This window comes from Rutidosis leptorrhynchoides, unplaced genomic scaffold (assembly GCF_046630445.1).
Source record: "Rutidosis leptorrhynchoides isolate AG116_Rl617_1_P2 unplaced genomic scaffold, CSIRO_AGI_Rlap_v1 contig87, whole genome shotgun sequence".
NCBI classification, from domain to species: domain Eukaryota; kingdom Viridiplantae; phylum Streptophyta; class Magnoliopsida; order Asterales; family Asteraceae; genus Rutidosis; species Rutidosis leptorrhynchoides.
The window spans coordinates 43,259-68,334 of NW_027266879.1; the positions used below are offsets into that span (position 1 = coordinate 43,259).

Sequence of the window (25,076 nt, forward strand, 5' to 3'; positions counted from 1 at the left end):
TGATATGTATTTTTGCAAATTAATGTAATTTATGAGAAAATTATTACAATTTTATCTAAGATACATCCACTTTTCGATGAATCCAAAAAATATACGTGACATTTATTATCACGAGGGAGTAGCGTCTAACTGCTTTCATATTACTTTATGTTAGTTAAATTAATAAACCAAATTATATCAGTTATTATTCCTGGGCAAATACAAAACGACAATCCTAGAGATTACGATTAACGACCAAGGATTCGTTACTTTGTTGTCCATTTATCCAACTCTGAAAAAAAAAAAGGGGTCAAATCGCAGTCAACAAAACTTTCAAAACAAAGTTCGACTGTTACAAATTACAATACTAGTAATTGAAAAAGAAATAAAAATACTGGTTTATTACCAGAAACAAAAAATCATCCCAAATTTTCAATTCATTTATAAGTTGTTAGACGGTAATTTTCTTGAATCTGCATTCAGTTTTAAACGAATTTGACTAATTTCAGACACCTGGTCATAATTATAATAAAGGGATCTTTATTTCCATTTTAAGATCCGATTAGAAGGTAGGAACAAAATACTGGGATCATAGAAAGAAGGTATCTTGTATTCCAAGCCATCTATTCTGAAAATCACAAGCTTCAAAATAATTCATCTTTTCTTTATGAAGAGGCAAAATAATTCATCTTTATATAATATATATTCGATAATGGATCATTGCAAATGCGCCACCTTCCACTAACCCACCTCTCTTTGTATGAGTGCTTTTGACAATTCTTTTTTAATTTCCAGATAAAAGATTTTTAAATTATTACTTTTTTTTAACAGAAAGTGATTTAAAAATGACTTTTTTGAGTCATTTCCTTTATAACACATTCACAAACACATATCTGTTTCTTCTACTCTCCTCTAACTTTTGTTATGTCTGTCTCTAAACAACATAAGAAGAAGAGGGTTTTGTTCTGCATCTTCGCAACAACAATTCCTCCTTTGTCGAAAATGGGAAATTGTTGCGTAAAATACGGATTCATGAAGAAAGCAAAACCTAAGAGAGTTTTGCAAGTAGTGAAACTTGACGGAAAGGTGTTAGAATTCAACTCTCCAGTTCTTGTAAAGGAAATATTGGCAAATGATTGCTTCTCGTCTTGTCCTGTTGGCGTTGGATGCTCAAGACAAGACTCGGTACGTCTACCACTCGATTACGAGTTAAAACTTGGAGAAGTTTACTATATACTTCCTAGCTTTGATCATCAGCTAGACGAATCGACGACGAATAATCCTACACGTGTTGGTAGTGCCAAGAGGATTAAAGTCGTCATAACGAAACACCAATTGCAAAGGTTGTTGACCAAGAAAATATCATTGAAAGATGTACTTCTCCAGAACAAACGAAGAAATCCTGGTGATTCTCCTAGGAATCGTCATTGGAGGCCGAAACTCGAATCAATTCCTGAAGGAACTGAATGAATGATCATCCTTTCCTTGTTAGATCTCTATAGCTAGAAAAATATTAGACATTGTTGTTATAAAGTAGATTTTGTGGCGTTAATCTGCTCTGTAAGCTAACTTTTGACAGTTTTCTTTCAAGTGGTAATACAAATATTTATTTATTTAATTTCTGATTGTGTATGCATACATAGCAAGACGATGCTCTCTCTCACTCTCAGTGAATCTGAACATCAATAACTTTGCGTTCTACTTTAGTCTTAGGAATAGAGATATACAAAACTCCGTTCTTGAGCTCAGCTTTGACCTTATCCTTGTCGCAATTCTCAGGAAGTTGAAGACGAGTGTTGTAAGAAGAACTAAAGCTCCTACTCCACCCAGATTCCTCTTCTCCTCCTTCTTCCTTCTTTCGCTCTCCAGTGATGATCAATACGTCATCTTCCACGGAAACCCTGACGTCACCCTTGTCGAGTCCAGGCATGTCGAATCTCATCTTGATTTCATTTTCTTCATCTTTGATATCCCAAGGAGCTCGAACTGCTGACCTATCCCTATTTCCAGGAGGGACCATCATTGTGTCTTCAAATAGCCTGTCCATCGTGTCTAGCATCTGTCTCATTGTCCTCATTGGAGATAGTGGATCCATCAAACCTGCCAAAATTAAACGTCTTAGGATTATCCAAAAATAATTAACAAATTCTAGAATTAGAGATACCGTCTGTGTACTTACCAAAGGGCGAGATGTCAAAAGGTGACGTAGACCTTCGAGTCTGAGGCTTCCTTTCAACTTGAGTATTCCCTCTATTAACGTGTACATCTACTGAGGTATTCTCTTTCTGATGATCATTTCCTTGAGCCTCACACCTTACCATTGCCAACTTGGAAGCAGTCTTCCTAGGAAATGAAACAGAACAGGGAACCGGATTCAATTGCATTTTCCCATTCTTGTTAGGCATCAATGGTGAAGAAGAAGGAGATGAGAAAGACATTAATGTGGAAGCCATTAATGATGGAAAACAGAGATTTAAGCTAGTGAGATTGAATTTGAAGTTGGATGTTTGTTTGTTGCAGAAGGTTTCGACGATCTATGGAGAATGCAAGAAGGGAAATGCATATTTATAGAGGAGAGTGGAAGCATGGAGAGGAGTCTTGAATCTGTTTGAAAATTCTGGAGCCAAATACATAGGTAGTTGTCTTTTTCCACTAACGTTATCCAAGTTTTCTTGATATTTTGTTTTTTACTTTACACTTTCTCGTGCTTTCCGGAAGGATCTTGATGTGTTGGATAATGAATGGGCCACTCACTGTTATAAAGCATTGCCACATCACAAAATTTTAAAATTTCTATCACAATTATCAGGATTTTTTTTTCCTTGTCCAATTGTGTAAAGAGTTCTAGATTGAATTTTACCATAAATCATCTCATAAATGTAGGCATGCACAAATCTGAAGAGAGAACTATAAGGGTAGAGTAGCATATTTTTTGGGGATGGCAAAACTGGTTTGTGGTCATGATTCAAGCTCAACCAGCAATGTTATTGTGTGAACACAGGGTTTCAGTTCTTCTGTCATTATTCAATTATGTTCTTCACTATCCTTGAAAATGTGTAAAGGTGCTGTGTGCAACAATGGAGTCTAACTCCTGGGACAAGCATCATGTTTATATTATTTGTATGGTGAAATGATATGAAGATTACAATGTCGCTTCTACATTCCACCACAAATCCATAGAAATACCGCAACAAAATCCAATTCAATTCTCTGAAACAAGATGTCAAATAGCATTCTCATCATATACTAAAAGGAAAGGGGAAAAAAGGACACGAATTTTCAGATTGATTGTATCAAAAGAATCAATCATTGGATATGGTGATACAAGACAGTTGAGTCGTAATTATTATTGTTTCGAAAAACTGCGTCATAAAAGTAGTAAAAAGAGCATAAGCATTTATCAAGGGATCTATTCAGATGTTTCTACTTGTTGTGAAGCTTCACTTTGCCTCAATTGTTCTAGAGCAGAGATTCTAGCATCGAGTGAATCATGGAGTCCTTTCACCTGAAACCATAAGGAACATGGAATCAAGGTTACATGAGATTCAGACGTTTTGTCACCCACATCAATAGATAATAAAATCTACAGAAGAGTTGGAGATGATGGTAACCTCCTAGATGGAATGTGAACAAACATTGAAAGATTTTCTTATATTAACAGTTCAAACTCTTCTAGGTAGACTAAAGCATTTTGGCTTATGACACGATATCCAATGTGGAACATACATGAAAGTAAATGCAGCATTGTTTGAAGCTATTGTGAATATTTCATCGTATAAGGTTGGTTTTCTCGTCCATGAATATCGAATAGCATCCAGACTGCAGGAGGACCATCCATACAGCATATGTCCTACTCTTTTTTCATATGCTACTTGGCATCCTACATTACTCCAAAAGTCATGACGGGTAATAGATTCCTCAGGTAACCTACAGGGTTTAGACTTTAGCAACAAAACTTTGAAGGGATGACAAACAGTTTTACTTCAACCAGTACAATCATTAGAGAAAGACAGAATCTTTAGAGCTTAAAAAAAAAAAAAAAAAAACTGTACAAAGAAGCTTGACAAGTAGGGGACATCTGGAAACAAGGCTCGGCTGTCAAACATTTGGAAGAAGCACAATTGAAGATTGAATGTTAGTTATAGAATACAGTATAATAAGCTGTATTGGGTAAAGAACTAACCAGAGAAAAGCAACAAGTGTGAAATTGTTGTAATAAGCTCAGAAGGTCGATTCAAACTCGAAATCAATTTCAGTTTCTCTTCAGAGAAATCAATGTTCAACAGGTACAGTAGATCATTGTTCCTAAGAAGCTAAAATCCTCTATACCAAATACTCCTATATTCAGTAATTTAACAAGAACTCCAATTAGTATTCTCTATCTAGCCCATGAACACTCAATCATCACGAAGGCAAATAAAAATCAACCACAAAACCATTCTTCCACACACACTGTACATTGTAACAGAGAAAACCCCATAAAGTCTTCAACGATGTAGCATTTGGAATTACAAAAAGACAAATGGCACATCGTAATAAGGAATTGAAAGATTACCCACAAAACAACAAGTTGAAGGAGAGATAGATAGATTGCACACAATAGGGGGGAATTGATTGATTATGAATGAATTATTGTTTACCTGGTTAGAGATGGCGTCGTGAGCAACCTTGTAATCTTTGTAAAGAACATAGAGACCGGCAAACGACGCCGTTGCAGCCCCCGCGAAGAACGAAGACAATCGAACCCTGAATACGTAACCCATCTCCTATTCTTTCTTATTCTCCTCCTTTCTCTTCCCTATCTCTCTGTCTGGAATTGGATTCTCTTCTTCTTCTGATCAGCTTGATTTTCTCTCGCCCTGTAATTTTCTCCTTATTTTTAATTTGATTTGATTTTTCCGTCATGCTTCAAACGAAATGAACCGGTGGTGGTTCAATCTAATTTAGAAGTTTAATCATAGTAAAATCGAACCAACTAGTATTGTCTTGGTTTTGATTCACTCTGAAAAAGGTCAATCAAACATCATAATTCGGTTTAGATTAGCACTCAAGCCGAACCTCTGTTCTCTTAAGCTATCATTATCAGCATTGGACATGCTACTTCATTGCCCAGCTACGCACATTGATTGTACATAGTGTATTGAATACTCCCTCCGTCCCTTATTAAAAAACGTGACACTTAAATTAGTAGCGGAAAAAAAAAATTAGTTAAAAATAGAATCAATATATGTATCAACATAATTAAATTAAATACTAATACAGTAAATAAGACGTTGCATTATATATCGTCATTACTTGGTTCTTGTGTGATGGATTGGTCTTGACAACATGGATGCATTATATTGATTGTATTGTATTTGTACCCATGAATGAGAAAATTATATCTTTTGGTTTTATGTTTCATTTTGTTTTCAAATTGTATTTGTTCTTGTCATTCCTAATATCTTAACAGACGGAACTAAACGAAACTAGATCCCAAGGGCCAGGAGAACGATTTGATAGATAAGGGAATTGTTGGAATTTAATTTAGTCACAGGATATTCTAATTTATGGACAGAGGAGCCACATTTACTCATGTCTATACTGAGCTCAGCCAGAATGCCTGATGGCAGGGTGTTGTCTGTTGATCCATCAAACTGTGACGATGCTCCGATTGATCTATCTTAAGTCATAATAGGATCTGGGCCATACGTCAAAGCTGGAAGCTGGTTAACCCTGGAAGAAGATAAAGATTGAGGTCAAAATTAACTACTCAGTCAAGAAGAGGGTGATTTCTTTCAAGAGTATGTATGTATGTATGTATATATTTTGAGCCGGAGTTAAAAATATTGTTTTGTTTGTTTTACCTTTGTCTAAGTTTCAATGCTCCGGTGCCCATTGGCATAGGGATACCCATAATGATGCAATCACTTACTCCCTCTTATTTTATCATCTATTCCGTTCACCGAAGCGTTGAAAAGGTGATCTGCCGTTTTCTCGAAAGAAGCCAATGTCAACACACTTTTACCCATCTTCTGTATGCCAAATCTCGTGATTCCAAGCACTTCACCCTGTTATTAATCACAAAAAAATGGTCAACCAAATATTTGAGATGATGATATTACCAGAAAGAAAGAAAGAAACGAATGGAATAGAATAGAATATACTAGTACAAGTGACAGAAATAAATAACTAACCTTAAATGTCATCAAATCTGCTAAAAGCATCATATGCCGAATGTCTATGCTCATTCCATGACTTTCCATAGTTTGCCTTATTTCATCGATTATGCATTTTCTTGCAGCTTCAATTCCTAGTGTACGATGCACTTCCAAGACATGATTACTTGTTGTCTTGCATCCATCAACTCCTTCTGTACCCATAACTTCTAACAGTCCAGTGCTAAAGAGTAGAAACAAACAAATAATTACATGACTTTACATGAAATATTCTGGAAATTAAAAACTTTCTAAACGCAGAAGATGAAATTATCTCTTTGTATTCAGATAGTTGGCATTTGCACATTCCACGAAGATTATTATTGCAATACTAAAGTAGTATAGGCCAAACACCCAAGGAGGCAGGTCAAATTGTCTTTACAATTGACGGACAATATTCAGACTGAGTTGTAGTCATGTAGATAATAACAGAACGTTGGACTCTTGTAGTTATCGGGTGATCAAAGTTTCAAAACAATGAAGTATGTGAAGGACACAGGTTTAAAGTGCAAACTAACCCTTCAACGAATAATTGCCACTTAGGAACTTTTCCATTCTGGTCCTTCTTCTCAGCAATAACTGTACGCTCAACAGTTTTTACTCCCTGCCATTTATTGAACAACACATCACGAACACAAAGCTGCTCAGCTCCAACCACAAGATAGACATGACAGGTAATCAATGATGAGAACGAAACTGAGGAGCCGTACCTTCACTAAAATCGTTGAAAGCATATTTTTAATTGCATGAAGTTCGAAATGAATTTTACTCCTATCAGCTTCTGGAATAATCTCGAGCTTTCTTCTCTCCAAAACCCTAATGTTCTGCATATAAAACATGGCCATTGTCCACGTGTCAGTGGGAACACACGAAATACAAAAGTCACGAGCAAAGGAACTCACCTGTGGCTTCAGTTTGGTTTTTAATGTACTTAAGATTGATTGCCTGACAGTATCAGCATCTATATATAAACACGCATCTTCAACAATTTTCATGTCTAAAGTGATGACGATAGATGCTGATCTTGTTGTCATCACAATTTTGATACTCTTAGCTACCTGCAACAGCATGCCATTGGAAATTCAGTTCAATGGACGGACCTGGACGGTTCTTTTTTTCTTTCCTTTTCAAATTCTCTAATAAGCTGCTGCCATATTGACGACAGCTATTAAAAATTTAAACTTCTAAGGCTAACTAACTCCGACATAATTCTCAAAATTAGAAATAAATATATATATATATATATGATAGCACCAATTATTCCACAGAATTATTAGGAACTTGCATGTTTGTAATTAGATCATGTGAGATTTCATTATCTAGACACCTCTTGTGCCAAAATGAATTTACATCTCTTAAGAGGAAAAATTTCGGAAATTTTAATTCTTGAAAAGATTTGAGCCAACCAAACCACTAACATCAAACAATGTAAGAAGCAAATTAAGTATAAGCATGGAATCATATATGTGAAAGTTGTAATTAAGAAATGAATTAATATAGATCCTTAAAGTAATGGTGCCATATGTACCTGGCCTAAAACTGTATTTTCAATGCGCCCCTTCACCATCCGAGCGGCATTCTCACTTTCAGCCTGATCAAGTTCTGCAGTAATGATGGGCGTACTGATCTTTTTAGCGGCATTTATGATTTCTTGAATACGGGGAACCCCTTGTGTGATGTCTGAAAATTGGTTAGGATATCACATGGAAACATAGCAAATGGCATCTAAACAGCAATAACAATGATAATTGAACTCGATGCAAATTTCAAATAAATGCTAATAACAAAGAGGATCGCTTAAACCATAGCAAGAGCACGGAAAATTGAGCATTAAAAGAACAAATATTTCTAAGCTTCTTCTTTCTCATTTTTTTTTTCAACTTTTCAGTTATACAAAGAACCATGTTAAATTATCTGCATAAACATGCAATGTGGTAACACAACACTTTACGAAGGGTGAAAGTAACATGCTGATAATATTATATGTCATCATTGAAATAGAAGAAAATAGTTCAAAGGATACTCATGCTTGCAACTCCAGCAAAGTGAAAAGTTTTCAAAGTCATCTGTGTTCCTGGCTCTCCAATACTCTGAGCTCCAATTGCTCCAATAGAAGTGCCGGCTTCAATTCTTTTCATATGGTACCGACTTAAACAGATTCTCAGAAAAACCTATAACAAGTATAGTAAAGCATCCTTAAATTAGATCGAGATCGATTATCGTCAAAATCGCGAAAGCAAACAACATAACGCAGTCCATGTCAAAGCACATACTCAGGGTTGTAGTAAAGTATTTACCATGCCAAGTTATATGTTAACCAAATTTTAGGGACACATTAATCAACCAACAGGTCTACTATTTTATTGAATAGCTTTTAGGTCACATATAATTAGCAATTGCTGAAAGAATGAGATGAAGCATGGTGCTAACTGCCTCAGTAGCTTTTGCTAAGAAACTGGTATTTCCAGTCAATCTATAACTATAAGCATGCTAAACCTCTAAAACTTCAACTGTAACAGGATGGGGAACACAGAAGCTGCAATGCAAATAGATATATAGAGAAGAGAGAGAAAGAGGTTTGACCATTGAGCTAATACATTTAAAGTGACAACTTATCTTACCTCTAACTGCTTCTCAGTGATACCACATACTTTATGTGCCAGGCTACTACGGATCCCAAATTCTTTTCCCTCAGCAGATCCTTCAACCAATTTCATTTTTTCTCCTAACTGTTTCTTGTGTTTTTCCAAGAAGGCTAGCAAAGATTTTCTAAATGCTTCAGAGCAACCCCCACCACAAGTCGCATCATGTTCAGCTAGTTGTTTCTCTGCCCTTTCGGATATTTCTTCGGGAGAGAGGAAACTATCTTGTCTAGGAGGACATGTAGCCTAAGGACACAAAATGAAAAATAAGGACAAAGAATATAAGAGTAAAAATTGTTTGTTATTTGTTTCAAAAAAGGACTGAAAGTAAAGAGTTGGAAACAATGGAAAGCTCTGAAAGCAACTCAAGCTGCAGATTACATACCTTTACTTTCATGAACAACCTGTCGAAATTCAATGGGATACCATTTTTTCCTTCCATTAGAGCAGGATCCATCTTATCGTCCCCATAAAGAAATTGAACAATAAATCCACTCTGATCACGGACAGTGTCGTCGTAGCTAATGGATAAGTCTTCTAGTCCCTTCATCAATCTACGAGACATGTATCCCGTAACAGCCGTCTTTACCTGCAGCAGCCAGAACAACAGCATAAACTTTGTTAAAATTTTAACTCCATGTCACATAACCAACCCTGTATTACAGTGAAGTCAGTAAACTCCAAGTCCCAGTTTATTATGACAACTTTTACTGCCAAGTTTTTAGGCATATTTTAGAGCCCCTACTGCAGTCTCCTCCATGCCATGCAAGCATGCATGCTTTACATTTCGAATTCTTTGTTCATTATATTTCTTGGAATGATCTTTTTTTGCATCAAGGCATGATCAATTATCTATTTTTTTATTTTTTTTTCAAGGCATGCTCAATTATAAAAAATATATTGACAATCTGATTGTGCTTCAGAAGCATAAGTCTTAACTCTTGCGACTTAAAAGTGCATTGCAAAGACATATAAATGTAATAGTGACATAGAGGAGACCCTCAGTAAGTTTATTGGATATAAGAAAAACAAGGAAAACATAAAACTTGTCGAACACCATGTAAAGAAAAACAGGGAGCACATACCGCAGTATCCACAAGACCTTCTCGTCCACCCATTGTATGAAAGAAAAACTCAGTAGCAGTTAAGCCAGTATAGAATGAATTAGCAACGAAGCCTTTAGCCTGCATAAACATTGTGACATTCAGTTGTGAAAGAAAAAAAGAAAACACTTATTAGCTTAGCTACAGAAAATAACTCACGGAATATTATGAGAATAAAAAATCGACCTATAAACTAGTATGGTATGGTGCTCTGACATTCTATTACTTTAGTTCAATTAAGTAAACTTTTTCTTGCATCTTTAATGGAAAATTACACTCTTTTACTGTAAAAGAACCTATTAAAATGTACTCATTGAAATATTTCAGAGGAAAAAAAAAAAGAGACATAATGAAGCAAGTTCAATATCTCATAAAACAAAACAAATAATATGCATTTCACATAGAACATATATAGATACTGTGTAGAGTTGATAGTTTATCAATCCAAACAGAATTAAATCATCTACTAAACAATGTCAATACATTAAAAAAAGCAACCAGCAACTCGAGCTGTTGGAAACTGGATTAATCAGGTTGAATGAAAAATATATTTTTGCAGTTTACACTTAACACAATAGACATTATAGCATCTTGGTCATTACAAATTTAAAATGGTTCAAACAATCTGAAGAAATGAATGCAAGTATCACTAACTTTTTGAAGAAAGAAGAAGAATCAGTATTTTTGTTTTCCATTTTATGGGGTCAGCAAATAGGATGTGGACAAAAAGAGTACCAATAGGAAGATTCAACTCACAGAAGGAAATTTTGATTGCCTAGGAAAATGTGGGAGACTTCTATCCATGAATCCATCAGGAGCACGACGACCTCCAACAGATTGCTGACCAACACATGCAACCATTTGGCAAATGTTGATGGGAGATCCTTTAGACCCACACTGAGACATAATCAAGGGACTGTTTCTCCAATGTAACCCATTCATACAATCCTGTACAGGAAAATGCAGACAGAAAAGAAAACGCCAAATTATGAGATCATGGTAATTTACAAACATAGCAGGGTGTTATATACTAGACCAGGTGAGTTATAAGTGGATGAAGGCCATATCCATACCGTGCCAATTTTGTCTCGGATTTTATTCAGCACATCAGTGATTTCAACTTCCAGTGTCTGAACAGCATCAGAGCCAGGCCTTAATTTTAGCTTTCCTGCATTATAATCCTGAATTTTATGATCACACTTCTCATAATTTTCTAAAATCGTTGCACTTTTTTGGTCATTCAGTATTTTCCCTGGTTGAACATCATCAATCCCAATTGAAAAGCCATGGTTCCCAATCCAACGAGCACTGAAACAAGGAAACATGGAGACAACGTTCACAACCAATAATACGATGCACATTCACATACAGCTTTTGGTGACTATTCACGAGTAACAGCGCTTCACCATTAAGAAGCAAAACAATTTGAGAAAGTTACCTCAATTTCGCTAGTCGGTTCATACAAGCGGCTGCAGCATGTGATTTATAGTCGCGCAAAAGAATAGAGTATAACCCATCCTTATTCCCGTTTCCTGCAATAACAGAATATACGTGATAAACCCAAGAATATATCTCCACCTTACTGTTAAAGATAAACACTGAGACCAACATAGAATACACGACCAAAAAAGAGTGGATGAACAATCGGGTCACGCAGAAACAAAACAGAATGAAAGAATGCATCGAGGCTCGCATCAGTTGAATCACAAAAAACAGTGATAATGTTTATTTCAGTTTACTCTATTATCATTCTTGCCAAGACAACAAACATTTATTGAAGATTTTGGCCTATGAGTTTTCCATATTTTGAACTTAGCTGCTGCCAAGTAATCTCCAAGAACCAACAGAGAATATTTGGCATGAGAAAGATCGGACAAGCTCATTGATAGTAAAGACGAAAATGAAACACTTAGGCGATACAAAGGAATGAAGACTTTTCATTGATACACTTTCTACACAAAAGACTCTTCGCTGAAATCTCTAATAAAGAAACTCTAGTACGAGCAACAAGTATACATCCAATTAAAAAATTAAGGTTCCTTATTGAAATGATGGCCACCTTATCCACTTCTGGAGATGGATAGGGACACAGGGAAAGTAATGGATAAGATAAAGGGTATTTTATGATGGCATACATATCAGATAAATGCTCTCTTTATTCTCTACATGAAATCCGTAAAAAAATTACCCTGGATTCTTAAAAATTAAAATAGCTACAGAAAACGACATTCCAATATCAATGAAAACGCATTGAAGGCCACAATAAACATGCAACTGCTTTAGCACTACAGATGAATTTGAAATGAAACTCACCTAAAGTAGCCTTCCCCAGCTGACCAGATATAAGTTCACTATTCCGGAAATAAACAAAACCATCATTAGGGCACATTGTTTCTATTTCCTTTTTCTCCCCTCGAACTTCTCTCGTAATCTTGGAGTAGTTTTTCTCCTTCAGTGTAAGATTCAGATAGACTCTGAAACTTGCATTTGGACGAATAAGCACACCAAACAATTGCTTACCGGTCCAAAGCTCTACGGGCTGCCAAGAACATAGTAATTTTTTTAATTGGAAGTAACATATTGCAAACATAAAAAGTGCAAAAGAACAAATTGACGGCAATACTACTCAGCAACTCTATTTTCTCTATATAGTAACATAGTAAGCACATATCAAACAAAAGAGATATAACTAACAGCTAATCAGTGAAGCAAAAGAAGGAAGCGCCAACGCAATCAAGTTTAAGATTATTTACCTTCAGTATTGCAGGTGTAGGTAAATCAACAAACTCTTTGCCATCATCCATATAGCAGCACATAAGTGAAAATGCTGCACGATCATAGAAAGTGTCCTTCCTTGTAACGAGAAAGGAGGTTGTCAAAAAATCTTGTGTGGAAGCAACCAAGATCTCTCCATTTTTTGGTGTGCATAAATTGTTTTGAACCTGAGAAACACACAATGTAACCAAATCAAATGAAGCAACCCAAAAACATAAGTCCCGCACAAGACTGCCTGCACTTCTATCAAAGCATGTAATTTTATGAATGCTAATGCAGCATTATTTACATCATTTATAGATAACCTGAAATGGTATATCTAAATTCAAATTTGAACATCATTTCTCAAACTATGCATAATGAACAAGATCAAACATAAATATTGAGGTTCAATGGAAATTTATAGGTCCAGGTCAATATGAACCCTACCCCCATTAAGGTAAGTGCCTCTGTTCTGGCCTCTTCTGTCTGTGGAACATGCATATTCATTTCGTCGCCATCAAAATCAGCATTGTAAGGGTTGCAAACAGATTCATTAAATCTCAACGTCCTCCATGGCATAATCCTTGCCTACACATACAGCAGAAGAATAAGACCGTAGAAAATTAAGTTTTCATGTGATAAAATTTAAGAAAATATAAAATAATGTAATTACCTTGTGACACATGATAGACATTCGATGCAAGCTTGGCTGTCTGTTAAAAAGAACTGGGTCACCATCTTCCAAATATCGGTGAACTACCATGCCGTATTTTAGATCTTCTGCAAGTCGTCTTCGAAAGTCACCACTCGGAACCCTACAGTGTCATCATGTTAAATCCCACATAATAAAGAACACCAATATTTGACCACTAAGGGAAAAAGGTCACACACCTTGATCCACCATCCAGATCCACAATAAGCCTTGCACCAGGGTAGTTGTAAGATCCATTCCGGACACACTGCCTCAACTTCTCTATATTGTGACGAGAAACGCGCTCAGGGTATGTTAAAATCCGAGCCATATGGATCGGAATTGCTACCTACAGCCCATAAGTCTATCAGGTCTAAAACAAACAGAAGACACAAATTGCAATTGAACCACAACATAGGATGATAAAGCACCTCAGTAATTTTCAGATTTGGGTCCGGAGATATGACAGTTCGACCAGTAAATTCAACACGCTTTCCGGACAAGTTCCCACGAAACCGCCCATGTTTCCCTTTCAGGCGCTGAATAAAACCACTCTGCTTATTGCTTGGGTCAGTTTGATTGACATTACGTGCATCGCTATTTATATACAATGCAACTTCGGCTTGTAGCAACTCCCAACCAGCCTAACCATGAATAGCAAGTAACCTAAATTAATCCTTATAAATGAGCAACAAAAATATTACAGAATAAAGATTGATAATTCCATGACAAGCTACATGAAAGGAGAAAAAGGCAAACTACATCCAAACCAAAAATATAATATAAGGAAAATAAGCATGTTATTTTTTAAAGAAAAATAAAATACAAAATAATCACAACCATAACCATCATTTTCAAAAAGGTTTATGGATCCAGAGAAACTAAATAAACGGGAAGAAACACGTGAAGTGCTTTCTGCAATTTTTCCCCACATGATGTTAGAAAATTTGAGAGGCAAAAAAAAAAAAAAAAAACAAACAAACTAAAGTGGAAGAAACCCAAGAAGTGCTTTCGTTTTCCTCCCTCGATACCAAATCAGATTGCATCAAACAAAAAAAAGGATGACGACGGACTTGTTGCAGCAGATTTGGTTCATATTACAGCAACATCTCAAATGCATATACCATGAATCTCGTTTTTCTTCCTTTTTTTCGGAAGCCTCGTCGAGCAAACTTATTTAGTTATTTCACGGGGAAGACACGTGGAATACAGAAACCACGTATATGGGTGTATCATTAAGTATGAAATGGATGAGTCACTAGTTATCAACTCGATGATAATAAAGGTCAATAAAGTATAACAAGAGAATATGGGAACTTGAATACAGTGTTATACCAGACATCTGAATACATTGCTTGGTTCGAGTAATTCCCCTTGGAGGGAGGAATTTGCATGGATTATTAATTTCAACCTCTCAGTAGAGTCATTTTCATTGCTGGACGAAAAGGCAGACAATTTAAGCATAATTTACAAATAATAGTGATGTTAACGTTGACAAAAAAGAATTTGATGACTACAGAAGAAGTAAGAACCTCATTTTGTCATCAATAATAACAGAAGGGCGAATAGCTATAGGGGGCACAGCAATATTGGTTATAATCATCTTCTCGGGTCTGTCAGAGAGATAAAGCAATTCACAGTCCTGTAACATAATCAAACAAGGATCAAGTTGGAGATACATTTTTCTGTTTCTGTTTACAGATTCACACATGATGAAGAGGGTGAAAAGGTGTACCTCATCAGGGATCCGTTTGAAAAGGGATAGGACTTTAACAGGATTAAGTAAATGAGAATGAATAGTGATTGATCCATTACATTCTTTTGTGTGAGAAATTGCAGCTCTATATTCTTTCAAAGTTTCATCAATCTTCGAGTGATCATGAAGAATGCCCAGCATTAGTGGAGCCTTCTTAACCATAGCTACAAATCAATAAAAGTCCAAGTAACCACAGTGAGTACAAAAAAAAAATCAAATTACACCAAGTAAAATTGGAGAACACTATAACATTTAAACCTTTAACAGCCACAACCAAGAAAATTGCATTACAGATTGAAAGAAAAGAGACTAACTGGAAGAGGAAAGATAGGTACACATATTCATTGTCGTGCTTTTTTAACAAAGGGAAGCAAACAAAGGAAGAAAAGATAGAAAAAGTGCAATTTCCATGAAACTTTCATGAGACAGAAGACAACCAATTGATAGCCATATCGATCCCTAATTCAAAGAGAAGCAAGTAAATCCATGAAACTTTCCAAGAAAAATAGTAATGCAAAGGGAAGCAACATATCTACGTTAAGTTAGATATTGATATTTTTACTTTCTAGCAATGTCCAAAACAATAAGACAAAATGAAATGAGAAGCAATTTAGGTCGGAACGAACCACTAAAAAATACAGATTTCTATCTATGTCTATTACTGTATTAGGAACTCAAAAATAAAGATTTCTATCTATGTCTATTACGAAATCACATAATAGTAAGCATTCAATACCAAGTGACAAAATAGAAAGAAGACATAGAATTAAGCATTCAACACCAAGTGTCAAAAGAAAAGGCGTAATTCCATTTATTCTGAGCATGAAGAGACAGAAGACAAACTATTGATAGCGCCACATCGAGAACACCTCAACGCTGAACCACTTGCCATCTGACTACACTTCTTTACAATCGTCTTCATCATTTCAAACTTCCGCTGGTGCTCAATTTTCGGGTTTCTCATCTTCTTTAGATAGTCAAGACGAAGTTTATCGTCCAGAAGGGTACGAGCACAAGACTGAAAAAACACTGTCCTTGAGAAGAGGTTCTATTATTATTATGAAAATACTAGCCATCAACTAAACAAGCAAAAAACAACAAGTGGTATTATTATTTACATTTTACTTACCTTACAAATACACTTCAAAACATCCAAGATAGTGCTGAAGTATCCAACGTTAAATACAGGAAGCGCAAGGTAAAGATAGCCATAGTGACCTGGACAGTCAGTAAAATTCCCATGGCAAGTGTCGCATCTAGACATTTTATTAGCAGCACCCTATATGAACAACAACCAATAAAAAATCCAACATTTTATAACTGGGAAGATGCAAAAAAGTGAAAAGGATAGAGAGAACTAACCATCCTCGGATCCAATAAACCGCCTTTGTGAGGTTTCCTAGTGTTATCATAATATGCTGCCTGGTATACTTGAACTTCGGCAACATTGTTTATTTCTGATTCCGAGAGCATTGAATAGGCAATGCTCTGACTGCAAACAACATCAGCAACACACGATCAAAACAAACAAACAAACATAACGAGTAAATGTGAAAATCATAGAAGAGGAAAAAAACTAGTATTACATTTTACGAGGGCCAACATCTTCGATGTAAGGCTTCTTGGTGAAATTAACCTGCTCCGATTGATGATGATGATGATGCTGCATCGTCGTCTATGGAGTTCTGTGGATGTATAGGAATAGTTGTTTCAGACAGAGATGATCAAATTTCGAAGATCGAACAGGTGTTTGTTCAATTGTATAGGGTTCAGTGAATTTGTATGTAATGTAACAAACAGGAAAGATAGTGGAAACCGCCCGCCGATTGTAATTTCCCGGGCTTGAGCTCTCTGAGTAATGATTCTGGGCACAGGGTTTATCAAATTTACAGGAAGAGACGAATTTACCCTTACTATTGCGCCTCCGTGTAAGTAGTACTAGTAGTCTAGTAGTAGTAGGCATATCACTTCAAAAAAAAAAAAAAGTAGTAGGCAAAACAGTTCCAAATTCCAATCGAATCAACCTTTGAATCGATCTGTTTTATTGGGTTTGGATTCTGCTGTCTACACACTTTGTTTACTTCTTTCCACAACTATGTTTTACTTCCCTCGTCTCCGGTTGGTGGTTGAAGTTAAAACTTTTTTATTACATAAAATCATTTGTGTGCAGATTGTTCGACTCAAATCCCGGACTAAACCCGGTGTGGGGTTAGAGTTTAAACTTTGAGACCCTTTAATTTACGAAGAAAAATGATTTTATCCCGTGATATGTTCATAGTGATCATTAGATATCTTTTTCTAGAATGAATCTCAGGTAGGCTAGAGGTCATGTTACTTGAGGCAAAACGTTCATCAAGTTACATAGACAAACACAGTTGCATAGACTATATATAGTAGGTTTCAATAATGGCCAGATTTTAGTGATACAATCCTTGAAACCACAAGCAAAAGCAATATCACCATTTTTTTTTTAATTAATATCATCATATTTTGATGAATACTAGTATAAATAAATTGCATAAATTTCAAAATTCGATAGATTTAAATTAAAAGAAATTTAATATAAAATTTAAATTTGAGAAGTCGGTAAATAACTTGCTAGTATCCATGAGGGTCAGCCCAAATACTTAGACAACAAAGATCATAGCCGAAACATCATTAATTAATATAGAACTAAGGCTCCAAAAATAAAAGTCAGCTAAGACCAAGTACAGAGTTTAACAGTTGTTACATTTGTATGCGTAAATACGAACAATACTTTGGTTGATACAACGGGCGTACATTAATATTGCAATAGGTAAGTAGTATAAGCAAGTCAAATTGTCTTTCCAACTGACAGACAATATTCAGACTGAGTTGTAGATAATAACAGAACCTTGGATTCTTGTAGTATCAGGTGATCAAATTTTCAAAACAGGTATGAGAATGGCACAGGTTTAAAGTGGAAACTAACCCTTCAACCAATAATTGCCACTTTGGGACTTTTCCATTCTGGTCCTTCTTCTCAACAATAACTGTTCTCTCAACAGTTTTTACTCCCTGCCAACACAAAGCCTTTAGCCTGCATAAACATTATGACATTCAGTTGTAGAAGAAAAAAAAAATACTTATTAGCTTAGCTATAGAGAATAACTCACGTAATATTATGAGAATAAAAAAACAACCGATTAGCTAGTATGTTATGGTGCTCTGACGTTCTATTATTTTAATTCAATCAAGTAAACTTTTACAATATTTTACTGCAAATCAACCTATTAAGATGCACTCATTGCAATATTTCAGGGAGGGAAAAAAGAGAGAGAGAGAGAGACATAATGAAGCAAGTTCAATATGGTCTCATAAAACAAAACAATTAATATACATTTCACATAGAACATATATAGCTACTGGGTAGAGTTGATAGTTTATCAATCCAAACAGAATTAAATCATCTACTAAACAGTGTCACCACATAAGAAAAGCAACCAGCAACTTGAGCTGTTGGAAACTGGATTAATCAGGTCATTACAAATTTAAAATGGTTCAAACAAACTGAAGCAATGAATGCAAGTATCACTAATGTTTGAAGAAAGAAGAAGAATCAGTATTTTATTTTTCCATTTTATGGGGTCAGCAAATAGGATGTGGACAATAAAGAGTACCAATAGGAAGATTCAACTCACAGAAGGAAATTTTGATAGCCTAGGAAAATGAGGGAGACTTCTATCCATGAATCCATCAGGAGCACGACGACCTCCAACAGATTGCTGACCAACACATGCAACCATTTGGCAAATGTTGATGGGAGATCCTTTAGACCCACACCGAGACATAATCAAGGGACTGTTTCTCCAATATAATCCATCAATGCAATCCTGTACACCACCGGAAAATGCCGACAGAAAAGAAAACGCCAAATTATGAGATCATGGTAATTTACAAACATAGCAGGGTGTTATAGACTAGACCAAGCGAGTTATAAGTGGATGAAGGCCATATCCATTCCGTGCCAATTTTGTATCGGATTTTATTCAGCATGTCAGTGATTTCAACTTCCAGTGTCTGAACAGCATTAGAGCCAGGCCGTAACTTTAGCTTTCCGGCATGGTAATCCTGAATTTTATTATCACACTTCTAATAACTTTCTAAAATCATTGCACTTTTTTGATCATTCAGTATTTTCCCTGGTTGAACATCATCCATCCCAATTGAGAAGCCTTGGTTCCCAATCCATCGAGCACTGAAACATGGAGACAACGTTCACAGCCAATAATACTATGCACATTCACATAAAGGTTTTGGTGACTATTCAGAAGTAACATCGCTTCAATATTAAGAAGCAAAACAATTTTGTAGAAAGTTACCTCAATTTCGCTAGTCGGTTCATACAAGCGGCTGCAGCATGTGATTTATAGTCCCGCAAAAGAATCGAGTATAACCCATCCTTATTCCAGCTTCCTGCAATAACAGAATCTACATGATAACCCAAGAATATATCTCCACCTTACTGTTAAAGATAAACACTGAGACCAACATAGAATACACAGCCAAAAAATAAAAAAAATAAGTGAAGCTTAAAAGATGAACAATTGGATCATGCAGAAACAAAACAAAATGAAAGAATGCCCCGAATTAGATAATCATAAACACAACAGTGATAATGTGTATTTCAGTTTACTCTATTATCATTCTTGTCTAGACAACAAACATTTATTGAAGGTTTTGGCGTATGAGTCTTCCATATTTTGAACTTAGCTGCTGCCAAGTAATCTCTAAGGACCAAAAGAGAATCGTATTAGACAGATTGAACAAGCTAATTGATACTAAAGAGGAATATGAAACACTTAGGTAATTAAAAGGAATGAAGACTTTTCATTGATAGACTTTCTAAACAAAAGAAACTTCGCTGAAACCTCTAATAAAGAAACTCTAGTACGAGCAACAAGTATACATCCAACAAACAATTAAGGTTCCTTATTGAAATGATGGCCATCTTACCCACTCCTGGAGAAGGATCGGGACACAAGAAAAGTAATAATGGATTAGAAAAAGGGTATGTTAGGATGAAATAGATATCAGATAAATGCTCTCTTTATTCTCTACATGAGTTCCGAAAAAAATCACCCCTGGATTCTTAAAAATAAAAATAGCTACAGAAAAACGACATTCCATATCAATTAAAACGCATAGAAGGCCACAAAAAACATGCAACAGCATCAGCACTACTGATGAATTTGAAATGAAACTCACCTAAAGTAGTCTTTCCCAGCTGACCAGATATAAGTTCACTATTCTGGAAATAAACAAAACCATCATTAGGGCACATTGTTTCTATTTCCTTTTTCTCCCCTCGAACTTCTCTCGTAATCTTGGAGTAGTTTTTCTCCTTCAGTGTAAGATTCAGAGATACTCTGAAACTTGCATTTGGACGAATAAGCACACCAAACAATTGCTTACCGGTCCAAAGCTCTACGGGCTGCCAAGAACATTACCATTTTTTTAATTGGTAAAGATTGCAAAAGAACATATTGACGGCTATACTACTCAGAAACTCTCTTTTCTCCATAAGGTAACATAGTAAGTGCATATAAAAAAAAGGAGATATAACTTATAAGTAACAGCTAATCAGTGAAGCAAACTTGGGAAGCGCCAACACAATCAAGGTTAGCAATATTTACCTTCAGCATTGCAGGTGTTGGTAAATCAACAAACTCTTTGCCATCATCCATATAGCAGAACATAAGGTAAGGTTTGCAAACAGTTCAATGGCTATTTATAGGTCCAAGTGAATATGAACCCTACCCCCATTAAGGTAAGCGCCTCTGTTCTGGCCTTCTTCTGTCTGTGGAACATGCATATTCATTTCGTCGCCATCAAAATCAGCATTGTAAGGGTTGCAAACAGATTCATTAAATCTCAACGTCCTCCATGGCATAATCCTTGCCTACACATACAGCAGAAGAATAAGACCGTAGAAAATTAAGTTTTCATGTGATAAAATTTAAGAAAATATAAAATAATGTAATTACCTTGTGACACATGATAGACATTCGATGCAAGCTTGGCTGTCTGTTAAAAAGAACTGGGTCACCATCTTCCAAATATCGGTGAACTACCATGCCGTATTTTAGATCTTCTGCAAGTCGTCTTCGAAAGTCACCACTCGGAACCCTACAGTGTCATCATGTTAAATCCCACATAATAAAGAACACCAATATTTGACCACTAAGGGAAAAAGGTCACACACCTTGATCCACCATCCAGATCCACAATAAGCCTTGCACCAGGGTAGTTGTAAGATCCATTCCGGACACACTGCCTCAACTTCTCTATATTGTGACGAGAAACGCGCTCAGGGTATGTTAAAATCCGAGCCATATGGATCGGAATTGCTACCTACAGCCCATAAGTCTATCAGGTCTAAAACAAACAGAAGACACAAATTGCAATTGAACCACAACATAGGATGATAAAGCACCTCAGTAATTTTCAGATTTGGGTCCGGAGATAAGACAGTTCGACCAGTAAATTCAACACGCTTTCCGGACAAGTTCCCACGAAACCGCCCATGTTTCCCTTTCAGGCGCTGAATAAAACCACTCTGCTTATTGCTTGGGTCAGTTTGATAGACATTCGATGCAAGCTTGGCTGTCTGTTAAAAAGAACAGGGTCACCATCTTCCAAATATCGGTGAACTACCATGCCATATTTTAGATCTTCTGCAAGTCGTCTTCGAAAGTCACCACTCGGAACCCTACAGTGTCATCATGTTAAATCCCACATAATGAAGAACAGAAATATTTGACCACCAAGGGTAAAAGGTCACATACCTTGATCCACCGTCCAAATCCACAATAAGCCTTGCACCAGGGTAGTTGTGAGATCCATTCCGGACACACTGCCTCAACTTCTCTATATTGTGACGAGAAACGCGCTCAGGGTATGTTAAAATCCGAGCCATATGGATTGGAATTGCTACCTACAGCCCATAACTCTATCAGGTCTAAAACAAACAGAAGACACAAATTTCAATTGAACCACAAAGTAGGATGATAAAGCACCTCAGTAATTTTCAGATTTGGGTCCGGAGATATGACAGTTCGACCAGTAAATTCAACACGCTCTCCGCACAAGTTCCCACGAATGCGCCCTTGTTTCCTTTTCAAGCGCTGAATAATACCTCTCGGTTCATGTAATTCCCCTTGGAGGGAAGTATTTGCTTGGATTATTAATTTCAACCTCACTGTAGTTTAAGCATAATTTACAAATAATAGTGATGTTAACGTAGAGAAAAAAGAATTTGATGACTACAGAAAAAGTAAGAACCTTTTTTTGTCATCAATAATAACAGAAGGGCAAATAGCTATAGGGGGCACAGCAATATTGGTTATAATCATCTTCTCGGGTCTGTCAGAGAGATAAAGCAATTCACAGTCCTGAAACATAATCCAACAAAGATCAATTTGGAGATACATTTTTTTGTTTTTGTTTACAGATTTACACATGATGAAGAGGGTGAAAAGGTGTACCTCATCAGGGATCCGTTTGAAAAGGGATAGGACTTTAACAGGATGAAGTAAATGAGAATGAATAGTGATTGATCCATTACATTCTTTTGTGTGAGAAATTGCAGCTCCATATTCTTTCAAACTTTCATCAAGCTTCGAGTGATCATGAAGAATGCCCAGCATTTGAGGAACCTTCTTAACCATAGCTACAAATCAATAAAAGTCCAAGTAACCAAAGTGAGTACAAAAAAATCAAATATTACACCAAGTAAAATTGGAGAACACTAAAAAATTTAAACTTTAAACAGCCACAACCAAGAAAAGAGACTACCTGGAAGAAGAAAGATAGGTACACATATTGATTGTCATGCTTTTTAACAAAGGGAAGCAAACAAAGGAAGAAAAGATTGAAAAAGTGCAATTTCCATGAAACTTTCATCAGACAGAAGACAAACAATTGATAGCCATATCGATCCATAATGCAAAGAGATGCAAGTAAATCCATGAAACTTTCCAAGAAAAAAAGTAATGCAAAGGGAAGCGGCATATATACGTTAAGTTAGATATTGATATTTTTACTTTCTAGCAATGTCCAAAACAATAAGACAAATTGAAATGAGAAGCAATTTAGGTCGGAACGAACCACTCAAAAATACAGATTTCTATCTATGTCTATTACCGTATTACGAACTCAAAAATACAGATTTCTATCTATGTCTATTACGAAAGCACAGGATAGTAAGCATTCAATACCAAGTGACAAAATAGAAAGAAGGCATAGAATTAAGCATTCAACACCAAGTGTCAAAAGAAAAGGCATAATTCCATTTATTCTGAGCATGAAGAGACAGAAGACAAACTATTGATAGTGCCACATCGAGAACACCTCAACGCTGAACCACTTGCCATCTGACTACACTTCTTTACAATTGTCTTCATCATTTCACACTTCCGCTGGTGCTCAATTTTTTGGTTTCTCATCGTCTTTAGATAGTCAAGACGAAGTTTATCGTCAAGAAGGATACGAGCGCAAGACTGAAAAACACTGTCCTTGAGAAGAGGTTCTATTATTATTATGAAAATATTAGCCATCTACTAAACAAGCAAAAAACAACAAGTGGTATTATTATTTACGTTTTACTTACCTTACAAATACACTTCAAAACATCCAAGATAGTGCTGAAGTATCCAACGTTAAATACAGGAAGCGCAAGGTACAGATAGCCATAGTGACCTGGACAGTCAGTAAAATTCCCATGGGAAGTTGTCGCATCTAGACATTTTATTAGCAGCACCCTATATAGAACAACAACCAATAAAAAATCCAACATTTTATAAATGGGAAGATGCATAAAAGTGAAAAGGATAGAGAGAACCAACCATCCTCGGATCCAATAAACCGCCTTTGTCAGGGTTTCCTATTTTTATCATAAAATATGCTGCCTTGTACACTTGAACTTCGGCAGCTTTGCTTATTTCTGATTCGGAGAGCATTGAATAGGCAATGCTCTGACTGCAAACAACATCAGCAACACACGATCACAACAAACAAACAAACAAACATGACGAGTAAATGTGAAAATCATAGAAGAGGAAAAAACTAGTATTACATTTGACGAGGGCCAACATCTTCGATGTAAGGCTTCTTGGTGAAATTAACCTGCTCCGATTGATGATGATGATGCATCTTCGTCTATGGAGTTTTGTGCATGTATAGGAATAGTTGTTTCGGACAGAGATTATCGAATTTCGAAGAATGGCGGGATTGAAGAGGTGTTTGAATGAATTTGTATATATAACAAATAGGTTTGGTTTATATATAAACTTTGCAACCGGCCGCCGATTGCATGTTTCCGGGCTTGAGCTCTCTGAGTAGTGATTTTTGGGCACAGGCTTTATCAAATTTACATGAAGTTACTCTTGCGCCACCGTGTAACTAGTAGGCAAAACAGTTCCAATCGATTCAAATAAAATCGAATCAACTTTTAATTCGATTTGTTGGATTGGGTTCGATTCTGCTCTCTATAGAACGAGATTAGGTAGAAACCTTTAAATTAATATTCGGTAAATTAATAAATTCTCTAAAATAATAAATTTGTTCGGTACCGATTTGAGTTAATGTAAAAAATTAAAAAATTAGATAAAATAATAAGATAATGATTTTTCGGGAGATCTCTTTATAATTTTTTGTCCCAAGAAAATCATAAATTAATAATTCATAGAAATTGAAAAAAATATATTACACTCTATTGAAATATGATTCAATAGTTGGCTGTTTTCTTTTAAAGTTCAAGTCTATTTAGAGCTATTGCCACCAAATAAGAACACAGTATAATTATATTAAGTCTCAAAGTTCGATGTAACGTAATTTTAAGAGACATAGACTAATTTGTCTTTTTATTTAGTATGTACAATATAATTATTTAATTTATATAAAAATATAAATTACGTTGAATCGATTAAA

The 25,076-nt window shown here is 35.8% G+C and overlaps 4 protein-coding genes and 1 pseudogene across 4 annotated transcripts; 1 reads left to right on the top strand and 4 right to left on the bottom strand.

Annotated features, from left to right (window-relative positions):
• Positions 1–981: 981 nt before the first annotated feature.
• On the top strand, positions 982–1,449 carry LOC139885206 (uncharacterized). Its single transcript, XM_071869146.1, has one exon. The coding sequence runs from the start codon at positions 982–984 to the stop codon at positions 1,447–1,449; it is 468 nt and encodes a 155-aa protein (XP_071725247.1).
• A 196-nt stretch (positions 1,450–1,645) lies between these two features.
• LOC139885193 (small heat shock protein, chloroplastic-like) lies at positions 1,646–2,432 on the bottom strand. The gene is made up of 2 exons (XM_071869133.1): positions 2,159–2,432; positions 1,646–2,079 (listed from the first exon to the last, which is right to left on the bottom strand). The coding sequence occupies exons 1-2, from the start codon at positions 2,430–2,432 to the stop codon at positions 1,646–1,648; spliced, it is 708 nt and encodes a 235-aa protein (XP_071725234.1).
• A 956-nt stretch (positions 2,433–3,388) lies between these two features.
• LOC139885196 (uncharacterized) lies at positions 3,389–4,742 on the bottom strand. Its single transcript, XM_071869136.1, has 2 exons — positions 4,620–4,742; positions 3,389–3,484 (listed from the first exon to the last, which is right to left on the bottom strand). The coding sequence occupies exons 1-2, from the start codon at positions 4,740–4,742 to the stop codon at positions 3,389–3,391; spliced, it is 219 nt and encodes a 72-aa protein (XP_071725237.1).
• Positions 4,743–5,642: 900 nt separating this feature from the next.
• Positions 5,643–16,761, bottom strand: LOC139885192 (DNA-directed RNA polymerase III subunit 1-like). Its single transcript, XM_071869132.1, is given in 28 exon segments — positions 5,643–5,694; positions 5,826–5,899; positions 5,901–6,029; positions 6,156–6,360; positions 6,695–6,780; positions 6,887–7,000; positions 7,079–7,234; positions 7,705–7,856; positions 8,200–8,347; positions 8,798–9,064; positions 9,204–9,407; positions 9,904–10,002; positions 10,678–10,869; positions 10,995–11,229; positions 11,360–11,453; positions 12,235–12,460; positions 12,675–12,863; positions 13,126–13,266; positions 13,352–13,493; positions 13,570–13,718; positions 13,801–14,013; positions 14,705–14,804; positions 14,902–15,011; positions 15,105–15,289; positions 15,969–16,143; positions 16,255–16,404; positions 16,488–16,617; positions 16,712–16,761. Coding segments are annotated over 27 exon segments (4,098 nt in total). The 5' UTR covers positions 16,599–16,617; positions 16,712–16,761.
• A 1,386-nt stretch (positions 16,762–18,147) lies between these two features.
• On the bottom strand, positions 18,148–24,299 carry LOC139885207 (DNA-directed RNA polymerase III subunit 1-like; annotated as a pseudogene).
• Positions 24,300–25,076: the final 777 nt, after the last annotated feature.

Excerpts from the sequence above, each read along its gene's own strand:
- LOC139885206 (XM_071869146.1), top strand. The coding sequence starts at position 982 with ATGGGAAATTGTTGCGTAAAATACGGATTCATGAAGAAAGCAAAACCT.
- LOC139885193 (XM_071869133.1), bottom strand. The coding sequence starts at position 2,432 with ATGGCTTCCACATTAATGTCTTTCTCATCTCCTTCTTCTTCACCATTG. Across the intron at positions 2,080-2,158 it reads TTTTGACATCTCGCCCTTTG|GTTTGATGGATCCACTATCT; the intron begins GTAAGTACACAG and ends TAATTTTGGCAG.
- LOC139885196 (XM_071869136.1), bottom strand. The coding sequence starts at position 4,742 with ATGGGTTACGTATTCAGGGTTCGATTGTCTTCGTTCTTCGCGGGGGCT. Across the intron at positions 3,485-4,619 it reads ACGACGCCATCTCTAACCAG|GTGAAAGGACTCCATGATTC; the intron begins GTAAACAATAAT and ends TTATGGTTTCAG.